Below are 18,195 nucleotides of genomic sequence, written 5' to 3'. Positions count from 1 at the left end.
GAAGAGGAGGTGATTCCTCCCTCCTTGTTGCAGCCTCTGTGCCCCACTTTCCTGAAAAACTGTTCCCGGGGGATCCCCAGAACAGCATGGAAGCAGGAAGGAAGGGGAATCTGAGAAAGTCCTCTCTTCCCTTGTTACATTAGCAGAGGAACTTGCTGGATCAAAATCCTTTTTTGCAAGTAGAATTGAAGTATTGGATCCCCTTCCTTGAGCCATGCAATCAATCTATAGCAACTGGGGGGGGGGAATATTGTGCAATTGCTGTTCCTGTATATTACATTATGCCATTCTTCTGCGTCACTTGGTTTAACTGTACTTGACTATTACATCCACAACTCCATTGCTGCTACACTATTCTGTCTCTTCTGTGAACTGCATTTTATTGGCCACTGGTTATCATGATGATTAATTTATGGTGATGCCTTCATTGTTGTTTTCTTGTGCTTGCTTGTGAGCACTCTGTTTTCCCCTCTTCCCTTTTCCTTATTGTTCTTTCCCTTGCAAAACCCCACGGTTGTAAATCGGTCATATATTTTGGTATGTTTCCATAAGCTCATCTTGGTGCACACACCCTTTGAAAACATAAGCCTTGGAGATTTGATCAAACAAACCCTTGCAAGTCTTTGCTAAACTGAGAAATGCATTTCAATCACAGTGTGCTTTTTGTACTGCCACCTCAGAATGACTCCCAGCTTAGCGTAAAAATGGGATTGGCTTAGATGAGTCTCACAGCTTCACTTAATCTGAGACCTAATGTGTCTTGGTTGTATTACTTGGCAGTGACCATGGCACAAATGTGGTTATTCTTTAGAAGTGCTGTGCTCCGTTCGTAGGTTTCTTGTGTATTTATGAATAAAAGAAAAGCTCATCTTCCTCATTCCAGTATTAAATTCTCAGAAAGGATGTAGTAGGGCCTACACCAGAGGAAAAGGCAGAGTAGAGGTGGGGAATCTTTAGTCACAGAGGCCCACTTTCCCCTGGCAGGGATGGGAAGAATCCTTGGGGTCTGCACACTGCTGGTGGCTGCAGACATAGAATGCTTACACATATCATTCATTTTCTTTCTCACCCTCACACACACTCTGCATTACTTACTTACCACTTTCTCTTTCTGCTCTCTCACAAATCCACACATGGGAATTTAACATGTACGTCAGTGTCTTGACTGTGAGCAAGGAAGCTGTCTTGGCAACCAGACCATAGTATCAACGACAGAGCAGTCCATTGGCAAGAGTTCAGATTTTGAACATAATTCTGAGTAGATGACAAACACATTTTTCAATATTTTGTGTGGGTTGTTTCCCCCCCCCAAAAAAATAAAAGCCTTTGTAAACCATTTAATATTTCAAACATTTCTAAGCTGTGCTTAGAGATTTGTACATTGAGATGTGATGAAAATGTCACTAAATCTAGCATGGATAAATGTAAGTGGAAATGAGATTAGATTGGTATGAACCTTTAATGAAAACCTCTATTCACATAGCACATATCATTGGCTATGTATGACCTCCAGTGCTGTGCCTCTGTAGGCCTCTGAATACCAGTTGGTGGGAATCACAAATGAGGAGAGTACTATTATACTCAAGACCTAATTTTAGGCTTCCCAGAGGCATCTGGAAGGCCACTGAGAACAGGATACTGGACTTGATGGGCTTTTGTCCTGACCCAGCAGGGCTCTTCTTGTGTTCCTTCTATCCACTAAAGCAACAGTGTATGTCATCGTATTTCTTCTCCTTCAGGGTCATTCGTGGCGCCAGCATGGTACAGTGGTTTCCTAACTTAACAGGAACCACCAATCTGGAAAGCCTGTAAGTATCTTCTATCAAACTCTATTAATGAACAATAACTAATTCTAATGGTTAGATTCTCTTTTAAGGAGAACATTTAAAATTAATTTTATTACTGAGTTTTGGAGATTGGACTTCCTTATCTGTATGTTTATGTCACATGAGCCCATTTCAGGCTTGCTTCCTCCCCTCATGTGGGGAGCTTTCCTGTACAGAAAAGGTTCCCTGCTGCAGAAGTTCCTTTCCCAGCACATGAAAATCAAATGAAGCCAGGAACATGATGGAGATGGACGGGGCCAGTGAGTTCATTCTCACTCTCCTCATTGGATGAAGCTTGGAAACCTTAAGAAGGCTAAGCTTTATCTAAGCTTAGGGTATCCAGTTAGTTGGAGAGAAAGCAAAGCATATGTAATTCTTCCTAATGATGTAGGATATGCACATGGTTAAGCCTAACATCATTGTTTTTAAAATACTTTTCTGAAAGAGCAAATGAAAAAATGCTATCACTGTTTCTTTAACTATTCCCCTATTTTTAATCTGTTTCAGTTTTGTTGAATCAACACTGCTAGAGCATTAGTCAAAGGCACATGTATTTTTAAAATGTCCTTTACTGTGTTCAGAACTAAGTGATTGAGTCCTAACTTTCTAGGATAGTTGTGTCTTCATTTTAATAATTCTGGCAATTATTATGAATCAAAGTTCATTCACATGCTTCTGTTTTATTAAACAGGACTTTTACAGGCACCAAAATAAGCAGCATCCCCATTGATCTATGCCAAGAACAAAAACTGCTTCGGACTTTGTAAGTAGAAATCTCTTGGTCCTACCATAAAACCACAAAAGTAGAATATACAATTTATATCAATGTTTGTTAGCATATCCCTTATAAGGAGCAGTATGTTCTACAGATTTTATTTGAGGGAAATGGAGCATAATAACTCAAAAAGTCAGAATTGAGCATGTCAGTTTAAAACCATGCAGATCAGACATCCCTGCTATGAGTCATTTGTTTCGGTTGCCTTGTTTTCACATCACTCTAAGCCAAACTGGAGCTTACTGGGACTGCATGAATGGGCAGGCTCTTGTAGAGACTTGCTAACACCCTGGTCTGTGTGTTGCTGCATCCTCTTAGGGATGCAAATGCCCCCCCCCCCCCGCTCATCAGTTTGAGCCTCTGTTAAAAAAGGAGGGAGCAATAATCCTTCACTGCTGATCTGCAGAAATTAGCTCAGGATAGGTGGCCTGTGCATGTGTATATGGTGTGTGTGAATGCAAGAGTGTGGAGTGGCTAAACCCACTACTGATACACAGCTCCTGGAGAGTTGACTAATGGTGACTGCACCCCTTATGAATTTGAGACTTTAGTTTCAATTGCTTTTGTAAACTTCCTGATCACATCCCACATCTATACTATCTTTTAAGCTGAAGTTGTTCGAAAAACTTTAAAGAAGGCAGTCCACTTTCTTTGGAAAACAGCTAGTGGGGAAATAGATTGTTATAAGAATGTTGGGAGAGGAAGATTGACCATATATTTGTGACCCTGAATTAGAAGCAGTATACCTTCATACAAAATGATAAAAGTAACCTTTTCCTTTTGTTTCCTTTTTCAAGGGATTTATCTTATAACAACATAAAACAACTTCCAAGTTTTAAAGGTTGCAGTTCCCTGGAAGAAATGTGAGTATAGAGCACTCCCAGTCTAATCTGATTCCCTCCCCACCCCCACCCCCCGCGCCTGTGCCACCGAAAATGAAACTCTATAGTTTGTCTACAACTGATAGCAAGAGGACAGTATTTCAAAACAGGCATTCCTTGTTTTCGCCCTAAGTTAATGTTTTGTGACCATAGTGGGAAGTGTACAAAGTGGTGATAGATGTTAAGTCCTCTCATTACTTCATTGCCTTTTGGTGCATTTCTACTTCTCTTTTGTTATTCTTGCTTCCTCCTCACTCTCTATTTGCCCCAGTTGCTCCTAGACCTTGGCCTTTATTCAATTTTCAACTTGTGTGTGGGTGGTGTGTGTGTGTGGGTGTGAGTTTTAAGCAACTGTTAAGGCCCCTTCGTCTTGTGCTTCTTGCTACATTTACTGATGTTGTGGTGTCATAAGAGTTGGGGGGAACCTTGTAGGACATATAATATAAATGCCCTACCTCATGCACAAAATCCAGAGCTCAATGATCCCCAACAAATGTCCAAGCTCTGTTTGAAGATCTCCAGTAACAGAGAGCCCACCACCCCTCTATGTAAAATGGTTTCCATTGTCAAACTACTCTTACCACCAAATCTGTCCTCTTGAAATTTAAGCTGTTGGATGTAGTTCTGCCCTCTGCAGAAGCAGAGAATAAATCTTTATCCTTTATGGAGGTGCTTAAAAAAACACAAACCAACCTCACAGAACTTGTATTGTTACCTGTCTTCATTGATTTCCTCTGAACCCATTCAATTTGTCTACCTACTTCTTCAAGTCTGCTGCTCTGAGCAGGAGACACTACTCCAGTTGAGGTCTAACTAGTGTGGTTTTGCAATAAGCTCCAAGTCCACTTCATGCTATTACTGTGTTGCTAAATTAGGCTTTCACCTTGTATCTTGCTTTATGCTCTCTTCCTTGAACTCCTGTTTCCTTTTTCCCCTCCTGCCCTTCTTTCGGACTTCCACAGTGTCTTTCACTTAATCATTCATTAATAATTTGAGGTTAATAAGTTAAAAGTGGGGGTTGTTCCTGTCAGGATAGAATGCAGTGTCATGACTGTGCTGCCTTTTGGTGAAAATCCTCCTCTGTGTAACTAATTTCCATATTTCAGATCTTTGCAGCATAATCAAATTGAAGAAATCAAAGACGATATATTCCAGGGGCTGACTTCTCTACGTACCCTGTGAGTCTATTCTCTTTACAAATGCTTTTATTTTAAGTGAAGTGTTGGAAACTAACAGTGATATTCAATGTTGGTAGTCAACGTACAGTTAACCACAGCAAGGCAATCATTTGAAAAATAGCTCTCAGCCCAGCCGATCCAGTACTCCTCAAAATGTTTCATTTTATTTTGTCCCAGTGCTTAATTTAGGCATCTCCCACACATATGCACTCCTTTCTCCTCCAATTTAAAACCACATCCACAAATCAGTAAAGCCAGGTGGTTTGCTGAAATGTCACCATAGACAGGAGGCAGCCTTCAGTTGGGTTTTATCCACTTCTAGTTCTGAGCTCACATAAGTGCCATGGTTTATTTCCCCTTAAAAATAAATTAGAATGAGATTAGTATTTCATCCGTTATATTGTAAGCCACTTTGAATGCATGTTGCATATGTGGCAGTTACATACCAAAACAAACTTTATAAAATTTAAGTCAAGTGTTATGTGGGTGTATTGGTTTAAATTCACCCTAGAAAATTGGGGGAGAAGGAGGCTGTAGTATTGATGGCAGGACAGTGGCCAGGAAGTGAGTGCTGTAGGACTTGCAAAGATCACTGGGGTGAGAGCTTGCTTAGATAAGATACTGCACGTTTTTTATGAGAGAACACAGAAGTGGATCACTGTTTGAGAACAACAGATGCTGTATTGCAGAGTGCCCCATTCATTACACAGAATAACCTAAAACAATAAACAAGCAATACTAATCTTAAAACAATAAGGTAATCACAGTATTAGGCAGAAAAATGAATTGCAAAGGGTCCTCAGAGTTTCAAAGGGCCCTCTCCCACATCTTCACATAAAGTATAGATCCTGAAAGTGGGAGGGGAGCCTCTGTGACAGATCATAATCCAATAGGTCATACCAAACTGGGAGGGGGAGCTAATATCTCAGAAGACAGAATCAGGATTCAATATGACCTTAACTGATTGGAAAACTGGGCCGTAACAAAATGACTTTCAGTATGGAATGTAAGGTTATTCCTTATCAGATTCAAGAATTTGTCCCAGGTAAGAGAGGTAATGACATGCAGTCATCTGAAATCAAATTTAGGTAGCTGGTGCTGGCACCTGGAGAATAGAGAGCAAGTAGACCTTTATAGTGCCATACTGGAAGGCCATGGTCCACCACGCCTTGTTTCTTAGTTTTCCAGTGAATAAAATGCCCTTAAGAGAACTGTGTCAAGAAAATTGGTCATTATGACATTGTAAAATACAGTTAAGTTGCAAGTTATTTATGTTTGTTAGAAATTTAGTATGACCTGAAACACAAAGTAATCACTGAAGTGCAAACAATAGCCATTTAGGCATGTCAGTATAAATCACTAACACAATAGCACCTCTTTAAATTGCAGTGATCTCAGCAGAAATTTGATCCACCGAATTGACAAGGAAGCATTTACTATGCTGGGTGCTATTACCAACCTGTAAGTAGACCATTTTTAGAACAGTGCAAGTACCATTTCTCCTTCTCGAAAATATCCACTTCTATTTCCCATAATGCCTTAAACCCTCATTGAGCTGGCATCCTGAAAGAGCAAAAAGTACCATGTTCCTGCAGCATACAAGAAAACCAGCTACTCACATCACAGCTTGATGTGTGTTGGTGTCTTCTCTCTCTTCTTGATCCCCTATGTATGCAACTCCTGTATTTGCAAAAAAACATTGTCAGAGCTGCCCAAGGTCCCAGCTCACAAAGGACCAACGCCAGTCCGTTGTTATATATAAAAGTCTTTATTGAAAGGCAGTTTCGATTTCAAAGCCGCGGCGCGCAGCTCTACGTCTTAAACTCTAGACCGCTGAAGCTCCGTCTGAATCTCCTCCCCCCAGACACCAGTTTAAGACTCTAGCCTTGCTCCACCTCTTCCTTTGCTCTTTCCTCCTCTGGGTCCGCCTGTCCGCTGGGGTCTTGCCCTTTCTAGACTCTTCTGACGCTGAGTCCCCTGAGTCTTCCCCCTCCCTCCAGGGCTTTAGGACCTGGTTCCCAATCCGGGTTTCCTGCTGTGCTGCGCGCCTGTACATTCGAACTTGGCTCGCGCGCCCAGCCGGCAACCTTCCTTCTGACCGTTACACTGCTCCTGTCACTGCTTCCCCCTTCGGAGAGGCTAGCTGGACCTGACTTCCCCTCCGTTCCCTCACTCTGCGATGGAGGCGTGGCCAGCCCTGATTCATCTTCTCTCCCTGCTGGAGGAGAAGCTGGCCCTGATACATGGGACTCTTCCCCCCCACTACGCTCTGGTGGAGAAGCTGGTCCCGATCTCCCGCTGCTGCTTTGGGAGTCCCCGCTGGCCCCTTGCTTCTGGTGTGTCCCCCCTGGGACCCCCCTTGCCCTGGCCATAGGCGCCCCCCTCTGGGAATCTTCTGAATCGCTGGAGAAGCTCATGGAATCTCTCGGGCCACTTTCATACTCCCCTACGCTGCCCTCCGATTCTTCCCCTTCGCTCTCCATTTCCTCTCTCCCCTGTGCCTCTGCTCCTGAGCCCCTGACAAACACACACAAAAAACCAAAAACAGAAACAGTGAGTCATTTCCAGGGAACGTCCAAAGTCATTCAATATCTTGACTTTGCATATGGAACAACCAAGCAGAATATGATTTATAGTGGAGTTTTATACAAATATTAGTATGCATTCACATTTTTAGCAACCTGGAGAAATGAAGAGCATTTCTGTGACTGTTGCGTGCATAAGACCGGAAGGAGAGCCCTGCTGGATCAGACTAAAAGGTCCAACTAGTCCTGCACCCTCTTTCCTAATGTTGCTTCCCACATGGCTCTGGGAAGCTGACAAGCCGAGCATGAAGGCAATATCCCTCCCCTGTTGCTGCTTTCTCCCATCAGCTGGTTTTCAGGGCCACAAAGTTATTGAAACAAGAAGTTGTGCATACCATCTTGAATAATAGCCACTGATGGACCTTTCCGTGAATTTGTCTAATCTCCATTTCAAGCAGTTGAAGCTGGTGGCCATCACAACATCTTCTGGCAGCAAATTCCATAAATTATTTGCTATGAGAAATACTTCATTTTGTCTAGTGGGAGTTTCAGGATGATATTCTTTATTGGGTGACCCAAGTTTCAGTATTATCAGAAGGGAGAAAAATGTCTGCCTCCACATCATGCTTAATTAACTTCTGTCGTGCCCCTCCCCTTATGCTGCTACTCCTAGTTTTTTCTGTCTTCTGTTTACTGACTACTGCATCTAGACGAATACCTGCATCGGGCAGCTGTGCTTTGCTAGGCTGGCAACTTGGCTTGGCCTATAACAGCCATTCCCTTTTGAAATATCTGCATAGGAAGATAATAGATATTTAAAAGCCAGGTTCCAGATTCATCTGAAGATGGTGATGGCTGGGTTAACATCTGTTGACATTTGGAAAATCTAGAAAATGGTGCAACAAAGGGAAGAGCATTGTATCTCAAAGGAGGAGACCCAGGTTCAATTTCCTGCTCAGATATGAAGCTTACTGGGTGACCTTGGGCAGATCTCCATTTTTTTTTTAATTACTAGAACATTTATATCCAACCTTTCCTCCAAGGACCTCAAGGTGCTGTACTTTTCTCCTCCTCAGTCTGTTTTCACAACACCCACAAAGAGTAGGGTAGGCTTAGGAGACTGTAGGATTTTGAACCCTAGTCTCCCAGGTCATAGTCCAACACTCTAAGCACTATATCACTTTGCCTCTACTCCTCTCATCATCTCTCAGTTGAACTTGCTTCTCAGGATTGTTATGGGCTATCATCACTTATGATACCCTAAGGTTATTTTTGGAGGAAGGGAATATTGTTTGTACAATACTGCTTAGAGATCCAGTAGCAGAGTGTTCCACTCATCCAGCGAGCAAAATGGCTAGATATCTTTTTAATTTTAGATTTGCATATTCAATTATTTAAAATTTATGTGGTCTATTTCCCCCTCATACTTGGTTTTTCTGTCATCCTTTTAGAGATTTAAGTTTCAATGCATTGACTTCATTTCCAACTGGAGGCCTGGCTGGGTTAAACCAGCTTAAACTTGTAGGCAATACAGAACTGAAAGAAGCTCTGGTGGCAAAGGACTTTGTAAAACTCAGGTAAGTCAGTAACTGGGTCAATACACCCTGGATTAATCTTACTGCCCCAAAATAAAGTCAATCCAGCTGGCAATTGCTCTTGCATTTCTCATTAATAGGACTGTGCAGTAAACCAAATACATTTAACTTCCACATGGAAAACTATGGCTTATATATGATGACTAAATCCAGTGCTCACCTGGAGCAAAGATCTTTGTCCAATCTGCCATTATAGGAAGCTCTACTGCAAGCTACAATAGAACAAATCTACACTGGGCCTACCCACCTCTTCAGACTTTCATCAAAACAAATTGCCCATCATTGCTTTACAGGAAAAAAATACTGTTTTTTAAAAAATCTCTTCAGCTGCTCTTTATTCCTTTACACCCTTTTTCATGCCTCTTTTTTTTTTTTTAAAAAAAAAAAACTTTTTGTTCTAGCATTTTAGAAGAATGGCTGGCTGTAAATATTGACCATTGACATTTGCACACCATAGATTTGTGGATGTAAGCACAATTATTGGATGTGGTGAGGTTACATTATATTTGTCAAATGAAGGAAGTAGTTTCAAAGCCCGTTGTTTCTGCTTGGTGTACTATGGCAAGCAGCCTGTGTACCAGCCTACTATACATGAAGATAATCAGAATAAAAAAATTGTCCAGTAGCACCTTAGAGACCAACTAAGTTTGTTCAGGGTATAAGCTTTCGTGTGCATGCACACTTCTATAATCAGAATAGATATTGCTCTTAGTTCTTCCTTGACTGATGTTGGGTTGGTAGAGATGAGGAGCAGAATTCTTTGTAGTTATACCCTCATTTTAGAAGTCCCTTATCAGAGAAGTCTACCAGGCTTGGTTTTTCCACATCTTCTGAAAATTACCGAATGCTAGCAGGCATTCTGAGAGTAAAGCACATGCTCTTAAGCTGATCTAGTATCTCCCCAGCACCCCATCAATAGCAGTTTTATAGCTTTTATGGTGGTATAGCTTTAGTGGCAATATTTTTAATATTTTAATTAGTTTGCATTTTTATTTGGCATTAACTTTATAGTTGCAAGCAACTTTTAAAAATATGTCAGGACCCTTCATCTAAATACATGAATCTTTCTAGCACATCCTTAAGTTGGATGAGAGACAGGGGCAATGCAGGAAATCCAGACAGGCAAGCCAGAAGGATTTCATATAAACAAAATTAACAGTGAGGATGACAGGCGTGTGCTTAGTGCTGTGTTTGCCTGGGAATTCACTTGCGCAACAGTGTTGCTCTCCAGGCAGCTTGATGAATGTTCATTTCAGCATGCACAGGTAATAGCACGATCGCTTGTAACATCTTGCTTGCCTTAAGATGACAACATTTTAACATAATGTTGGACTACAACCAGAAAAACTTCTTAGATCAGAGCTCATATAGAAAATGAATTCTACAGTACTATAGCTGGAACTTTCATAATCTCTCTCTCTAATATAAAACGTATTCTTCAGGAAATCTTATAATTAGCTTTAATCTGAAGCACATCTTCCTTAGAAGGTATTTTGAAAAGGAAAGCAGTCTCCAGCTCTGAGAGATGTTGTTTTATAAAGAAAAACAAATGTCAGTTAAGAATTCCTGCTTGTATTTTCAGATCTCTTTCTGTTCCATATGCTTACCAATGCTGTGCTTTCTGGGGCTGTGACTCTTATTTAAATGCTAACACAGAAGATTCCAGTCACCAAGATTCAGTTGCACATGAGCGAGGTGAGTCCTCTGATACAGTAATAGTGTGTGAAAATGGTTCAAATTCTAGTGGGATTTAATGCTGCTAAGGGGAATATGTAGTATTTCGGTTTGCACAATTCTCACAGGGAGCTTTCGACCTGCTCCAGTCTTCAAGGCTGATGGGGATCAGCGTGGTTTATCCAATCATCACATCTTGCCTGCCACGATTTGGGTGTGTGTGAGTGTGATACTTCCTTTCTCCACTCCCAGCACCAAAGCACGAACACAAAACTGCTCAGTCATACCATGATCTTCTGTGCTTCAAACTATGGGGAAACATCCATTACATAACTTAATGAGAATTTGGAGTGCCATCTAAGAGGATTTTGCAGGCTTTCTCCCCACCCTCAAGTAGACTTAAGATATTTTAATTTAATATGAAGCAAAAGTGTCAATTACAGGAATGTATTTTTAAGAGTCTAAGAACCACCCAGTGGTTTCCTCTTTTAGTATTTCTCTAGGCCTAATCATCTGCCTCTTTAATCAAGGTGCACCGGAAGGAGATTACTTAAGCAGCGATAAGAATGAGGAACTTGGTCAGACAATAATTCACTGTACCCCCACAACAGGTAACTGGACTGTTCCCTACCTTATATTTATCATCTGAATGTTTGCATGAAAGGTAGACAGAATTCACCAGTCTGGTAAACAGTCTACTAATTGTGGTGAAATAATTCAGAAAAGATCTTCCTTCTCTTGTGTTGTGCACTGCTGTGTTATTTATTGTTTTGTGGTTTTATCTTATGATTTTAGCACCAATTATGCTTGTTTAAATTGAGGCACTTTTGTAGAAATATTCTGCCTTGGTCAGACCACAACTAGAGTACTGTGTCCAGTTCTGGGCACCACAATTTAAGGAGGATATTGATAAGCTGGAACGTGTGCAGTGGAGAGCAACCAAGATGATCAGGGGTCTGGAAACCAGGCCTTATGAGGAAAAGTTGAGGGAATTGGGTGTGTTTAAGCAGGATAAGAGGAGACTGAGAGGAGGTATGGTCACCATCTTCAAATATCGAAAGGGCTGTCACATGGAGGGTGGAGCCAAGCTTGTTTTCTCCTGCTCTGGAGAGTAGGACTCAGACCAATGGATTCAAGTTACAAGAAAAGAGATTCCGACTAAATATCATGATAAGACTTTTTGGCAGTATGAGCTGTTTAACAGTGGAACGGACTCCCATGAGATGTAGTGGACTGTTCCTGGGAGGTTTTTAAGAAGTTGAGATTTCTGCATTGCGGGGGGTTGGACCACATGACCCTTGGCGTCCCTTCAAACTCAACAATTCTATGATTGTATGATTCTAACTAATGCCTATCTTACAATAGTGTTCAAATATGTTAGCGCTGACAATCTGGTATTTCTCACCATATTTTTTCTTTGCTTTTTTTTAAGGTGCTTTCAAGCCCTGTGAATACTTACTAGGAAGCTGGATGATCCGTCTTACAGTCTGGTTTATATTTTTGGTTGCCTTGTTCTTCAACATGCTTGTCATGTTAACTATATTTGCTCCTTGTACTTCACTGCCTTCCTCCAAACTATTCATAGGCTTGATTTCTGTCTCTAACTTATTTATGGGGGTCTACACTGGCATATTAACTTTCCTGGATGCAGTTTCTTGGGGAAGGTTTGCTGAATTTGGTATCTGGTGGGAAACTGGCAGTGGCTGTAAAGTTGCTGGGTTTCTGGCCATCTTCTCTTCAGAAAGTGCCATTTTTTTCCTGATGCTAGCAGCCATTGAGCGGAGCTTATCTGCAAAGGAAATAATTAAAAAGGGTAAAAGCAATAATCAGAAACAATTTCGAATTGCAGCTATTTTTGCTTTCCTGTGTGCACTTGTAGCAGGATGCTTACCACTTTTCCATAAGGGAGAGTATTCTGCATCACCTCTCTGCCTGCCCTTTCCCACTGGAGAAACTCCTTCCCTAGGGTTCACCGTTACATTAGTTCTCCTAAACTCATTAGCCTTTTTGCTCATGGCTATTATTTATATCAAACTTTACTGCAACTTGGAAAAGGAAGACCTCTCTGAGAACTCGCAGGCTAGCATGATTAAACATGTTGCTTGGCTAATCTTCACCAACTGCATCTTTTTTTGCCCGGTTGCATTTTTCTCCTTTGCTCCGCTCATCACTGCAATTTCTATTAGCCCTGAAATCATGAAGTCTGTCACTCTAATATTTTTCCCATTGCCTGCTTGTTTGAATCCAGTTTTGTACATCTTCTTCAATCCCAAATTTAAAGAAGATTGGAAATTACTGAGATGGCACATCACCAAGAAAAGTGGGACTGGAACAGTTGCTGTCAATACTCAAGGTGGCTGTGGGGCGCAGGATTTTTACTATGACTGTGGCATGTACACACATCTGCAGGGCAACCTTACCATGTGTGAATGTTGTGAATCACTACTTATATCAAAGCCTGTGCCATGTAAACACTTAATAAAATCCCACAGTTGTCCAGCTCTGACAGTAGTGCCTTGCCAAAGGCAAGATGGCTATTGGTCAGATTGTGGTACCCAGTCTGCTCATTCTGATTACGCTGATGAAGAGGACTCTTTTGTGTCTGACAGTTCAGATCAAGTACAGGCCTGTGGACGTGCCTGTTTTTATCAAAGCAGAGGTTTCCCATTGGTTCGTTACGCCTACAACATCCCAAGGATTAAAGACTGAAAGACTTTACTGCAAAGCATGTGATTAAAGAGGAGGAAGTGTGATGCTTCAGAGACCATGGCTGTTCTGTCCTTTTACCTGGAAGCACTTTTATAACCATCACCTGATGTTAGTTAAAAACAAGGGATGTAGGCAGTGAATGTCTTGAACAATGTATTTTATATAAGAGCTGTTGCTCTTAATGTAAATAATTGGAAAACCAAAATTTATAATCCCATTGTTTTTTACTCTTTTTTCCAAGCAATTATGTATTACATTCTTAGGCTATTTTTCCATGTTGTTATCCAATTGTAACTTACTGCTCCTGTTGTGATGTGAATTCTGCCAACTTTTCTAGTTAAGCACAATACAACAGAAAGCAGTTAACACACACACACACACAAATATTTTTAAATGTGACTTTATTATAACAAGGGAAAAAATGTTGCTAACTTTTGTATAGCATTTCTGACTGAATCTCAGGACATTTTACTGCAGGGCCAAAAGAAGAGAGTACTCTTCCCAAATGCAACTGTGAGACAAATACGGGAAAAACATGCTATGTTTTCATAATGTAACCTGTAGCTAACTTTGTCTGGAATGAAAACGTTTATTTCGGTAAAATACTTTAAACCGCTCTTAATAGAATCTGAACAGTTTGGTTGAATAGCCTTTCAGCTCAGATACTGCTTGATAGCAAATGAGAACTTGGGCTTTCGCATGCTGGACAAACGTCAACATGTGTTTTGCCAAATTTGTGCTGTGTGGTCTCAAAGGGCTAGATCCAGACTTCACTGTCCAGAGATAGAAAGGCTGCTTGCATACACAGGCAGTTTTTTATCCAAGTGGCCCACTGGTAACGGCAGATTTTGCAGGTTTGTCTCCTCCACCTGAAGCCCCCAGTGCCAGCTTCCACACTATTCTGAAGGATCCCCTAACCCTTGGCACTACTGTGGAAAGTATTGCAGGGGGATGGGGGGAATTGGCAAAAGTCACCCCCTCCATACACCTGTTGCCCCAAATGCTGTCAGGAGCATCCCCTGAGCAAAACTCTGTTCAGAGGTTGCTTTTGCCATTGCTCTGACCTTACAACCTCTAGGGTGAATATAGCACTTGTCAAAAGTTGCGGAATAGTCTACATACATAATTGGGGGTTGCCTAATGCACACCCATAGCATTTTTGACATAGAAGACAACAGGATAACCACTATCACCTGAGAGAACCTCAGTTTTGGGATTGTGCCATGTGTCTCGAGAGAGCAAAAAATGTGTGACATGAACAGCCACTGAGAGGTAGAAATGAACATGCTCTTCAGGAAGGGAAATGTTGTTTGGGGTGAAATCATAGTACATAGTACTTTGCAATAATAATAATAATAATAATAATAATAATAATAATAAGGTTCTTTGGAGTAAAAGATTGGGATGTTCACAAACTTCGAAACAAGTCATGTAAGGAGTCCCACAACGCTAGGAATTTCTGCTTTGATGCTATTTTACAGTAATGTGGAAATGGATTGTCTTGCATTAAAGTGGGGGAGGGGCATGGCAAGTTGAATAATTGCATCTTTAGATGTGAGGCCCTGATTGTTTCATAATTATAAGGAGTGATCCTTGATATATGCCCTTAAACTGAAGTCTGAGCAGCATAATATGAATGCATAATCAAACTAAATCTTACATATTTTGGAAGAAAATGTTAAGTTGATTGCAATTCCATTGCCATACCAGTAATTCTGGCATAATTTTTACTAAATGATTAAAACTAGATTGCAGTTAGGAAAATTAAACTGTACATAATGTGCATAAAAGTCTTTTCTTTGTATTGTAAATTATTTGATAGAACACATGATGGGAAACATGGCTTCAGTGCATTTTGTTAATTAAGGCTACCTCCTGAAATATAACAGCTGCCAGTAGCAGAATGTTTAAATTGTGGTTTATATACTTTTTTGCATTGTAAATAAACATTGGTTGTACATTGTTGTTGTAATAAAACCAGAAGCTTTGTATATCGAAATTATTTAGCTTGTACAAAATATGGGATGCTATCAATCTCGTATACTGTAATTTTTGTAAGCCTAAATCATTCATAGTAAAATCAAAGAAAATCAAAAAGCAAGAGAGAAGTATCCTAGAGTTTTGTGTGTTTATACTTTATACCTCTTAAATTCAACTTACAGGTTTAAAATGAAAATTCCTGCTGGAAATATTTAATTTATGGTGTGCATGAGTAGTGCTAACTTTGTAATGTTGCTGTTGGTTAGGAAACAAACAAAACTAGCCCACAGATGCCCAAATCAACCAGTGTGATAAATATTCACCCTAACCCAGAGTGCTGTCTGTGCTAAGATGCATAGAATTGTAATGTTTGCTTTCCTGGCCATTACTACAGATATATTTGGTACATGTAGAACTGCTATCTCTATTAGAGTGACTGAGGAAGCCTGTTTTGTGCAATAGCTCTACATGTGTGTTGAAATCTCTTCTAACTGCAAGAATTAGTTTCTGCTACAGAAAAGTAGCATTTGAAAATGATATTGCCAACTGAAATGAGGCTCAGTTGTGAAACTACCAAATCATTTTTAAGTTTAAATTCTTAGTTTATAACAGGATGTTATGAATATGCCCTGAATATGTTGCTGAAAAGTATTTTTGTGGAATTCATGAGTTACAACTTTTATACAGCTATTTATGCCAGTGATGTTCGTGTGAAAAGAAATCAGTTTCTTCATCAGTATTTGACAAATTGCATATTTTGGTTTATAGGTATTCGATGTTCTGCATTTCAAAGGAAACTCTAAATTTCACAAAATACATAGCCCTGTTTGACAAAGGTGTTTCTATTTATAAATGTGCCTACATTAATAGGCTATTGCATAAAACTTGTTTCAAAATAGAGTTCCCTCAACTATTACTGAAAATATTGCTTTAGGTAGCTGTTGTTACACAGAGAAAATATTAAAATGACATTTTCACGTTCTCACATTTTATATTCAAAACATTTTAAAAACAAAATTCTCTTGTATACTCTGATATTTAAGGCTTTAGTTGTTGTCACTGAAAATATCTGAGATCACAAGTAACTCCTCAAGGACTTTAAATGTTTAAAAAATGGTTCACCAGGATCTTGTCATATTCTCTCCTACTTGTGTAGAAAAACTTTTTTACTGGGTTGTAATCACATTGTTGCATAATAGATGGCTAGATGTTCTGTGAATGAAATCCTTAACAACAATCTTCTCAACAGCACTTTAAAATGTTTCTGCTTGTACATTGATACACTACAGGTTGCACTGCTTAAAAAAGCAGGCTTTTCATGATTCCCATAACAAGGCAGTGCATAATGTTAAAACCACAATCCACTCAAAACAAAAGTTGCAATCAGTTGAGCTCTAAGTAAATGAAGTGAAATCATTGTGGAAGAATAGGATAATCATATGGGGAATTTGTATAACACAAGAGTTTATCCACTTATCAGATTTTAATATAAAATATGATGCTTATGATCATCAAAATAGTGCATATGACAAAATGAAGGGAGGATTTGCAGGGCATGTTGTTGCATGGGTGGTGCCAGTGGGGGCAGGGGGCAAGCACTTTGCAAACAAGAAGCTTGCCTCTCCCATTTTTAGACTCATGTCATTAACATGTTGGGATAGCTCAGTTGGTAGAGCTGTGACTCGGTCTCAGGGTCTTGGGTTTGAACCCCATGTTGGGCCAAAGATTCCTGCACTGCAGGGGGTTGGACTAGGATGACCCTCGTGACCCCTTTCACCTCTTACAAATCTGATTCTAAATACACTGGCTATTTTTCTTTTGGATAACTTAACATTTAGGACACAACTTGCCCATCTAGAAATATACTTTGACTTCTGTGTGCCACCATGGGTGGGGGTTTTGTAGTTTTAGTTTTGTACTACACTGCCATAGATAAGAGATCTGCTTCCCTCTATCACTGCACTTGTGTAGTCTTGAATGGGGTCTGAATATGCCTGGACAGGGCATAGTAGCTGCCTAGCAGTATGACTTCCTTTGTCCTAGTAAATTGTCAGACCAGGGCCACAACACTGACAGAATAGCTAGTTCCCAAATTGCATCCTTTTCCATTTGCCTGCTTTATCTCTAGCATTTAAAGCTCATTTTACATGTGACACGGACTGTGTAATAAAACTTACCCATGCAGCCTTCTATTCAGCTACTGACTTGTTCAAAGGAGATCTCCTCCAATAGGTGTACATCATTATTACTGCAGAGGATGATGGCCTAGGCCGGTGGCATGATGGTGGGTTAAGTCATACCCCTACCTGCTGAAGACCTAGAAGATTAACCAGATGCTGTCTAAGGAAGTCTCTCGCTGTTGCTACAATTAAATCTGGACGAAGGGTGATTTCTGCTTAGGCAAACATAAAATCAAATACTGATGGGTTCCCAAATTGGGGACTCCATGCATTAGTTACTTATTCCTGAACTGAACATACCTATTGATTTCTATTATAAGCAGAGATTGTGAAGCAGAAGTTGTACTTGTTCCCACAGCTATTGGTAGGCACTACTGCCATTGCATGATGGCTGCTGATTTCTCAATGCTCACTATAATTTTCTATACAACATCATAGCCTCCAACATTTCTCTGATGAAAATTGGGATGTCCTATTTTATTTATTTATTTACTTACTTACTTACTTACACCACCCATCTGACTGGGTTACCACAGCCACTCCAGGCTTTTTACTGTATTATATTGTCGGTTCCATAATCCATTGTACCAGTTATGTCCTGAGATAGTGCTGAAAGGAATTCTGAGCCTGTGTTTTTATTTATGGATAAAAGGCAGCATACAAATTTAAACAATAGGTGGTGGAGCTGGAAAGTGACACCTGTTGCCCTGGAAGATGGTCTTAATTTAAGTTTCCCAACTGCAGTAAAACCCACCCAGCATAGCCGCCAGTGCTGAGGGTCCCACCCCTCCACATCCCCTGGGTAGATGCAAACAGTGGTCAAGCTTTGAGAAAGATCTATTTAAAAATCCAGCGTTACTCGGTTTTATTCC

The 18,195-nt window shown here is 40.3% G+C and overlaps 1 protein-coding gene across 1 annotated transcript in view; it reads left to right on the top strand.

Annotated features, from left to right (window-relative positions):
- The window catches only part of LGR4 (leucine rich repeat containing G protein-coupled receptor 4), an 87,299-nt gene extending 72,137 nt beyond the window's left edge, over window positions 1–15,162 (top strand). The window contains exons 10-18 of the mRNA XM_079965163.1: window positions 1,740–1,808; window positions 2,518–2,589; window positions 3,399–3,464; window positions 4,589–4,660; window positions 6,050–6,121; window positions 8,637–8,762; window positions 10,363–10,475; window positions 10,985–11,065; window positions 11,887–15,162. Of these exons, the coding sequence (XP_079821289.1) occupies window positions 1,740–1,808; window positions 2,518–2,589; window positions 3,399–3,464; window positions 4,589–4,660; window positions 6,050–6,121; window positions 8,637–8,762; window positions 10,363–10,475; window positions 10,985–11,065; window positions 11,887–13,163 (1,948 nt within the window). The 3' untranslated portion in view covers window positions 13,164–15,162. The remainder of the gene's footprint in view (window positions 1–1,739; window positions 1,809–2,517; window positions 2,590–3,398; window positions 3,465–4,588; window positions 4,661–6,049; window positions 6,122–8,636; window positions 8,763–10,362; window positions 10,476–10,984; window positions 11,066–11,886) is intronic.
- Window positions 15,163–18,195: the final 3,033 nt, after the last annotated feature.

The sequence above is a fragment of the Podarcis cretensis genome, assembly GCF_951804945.1.
Source record: "Podarcis cretensis genome assembly, chromosome: 1".
In the NCBI taxonomy this organism is placed as follows: Eukaryota; Metazoa; Chordata; class Lepidosauria; order Squamata; family Lacertidae; genus Podarcis; species Podarcis cretensis.
This window is presented reverse-complemented; position numbering and strand designations above follow the sequence as displayed.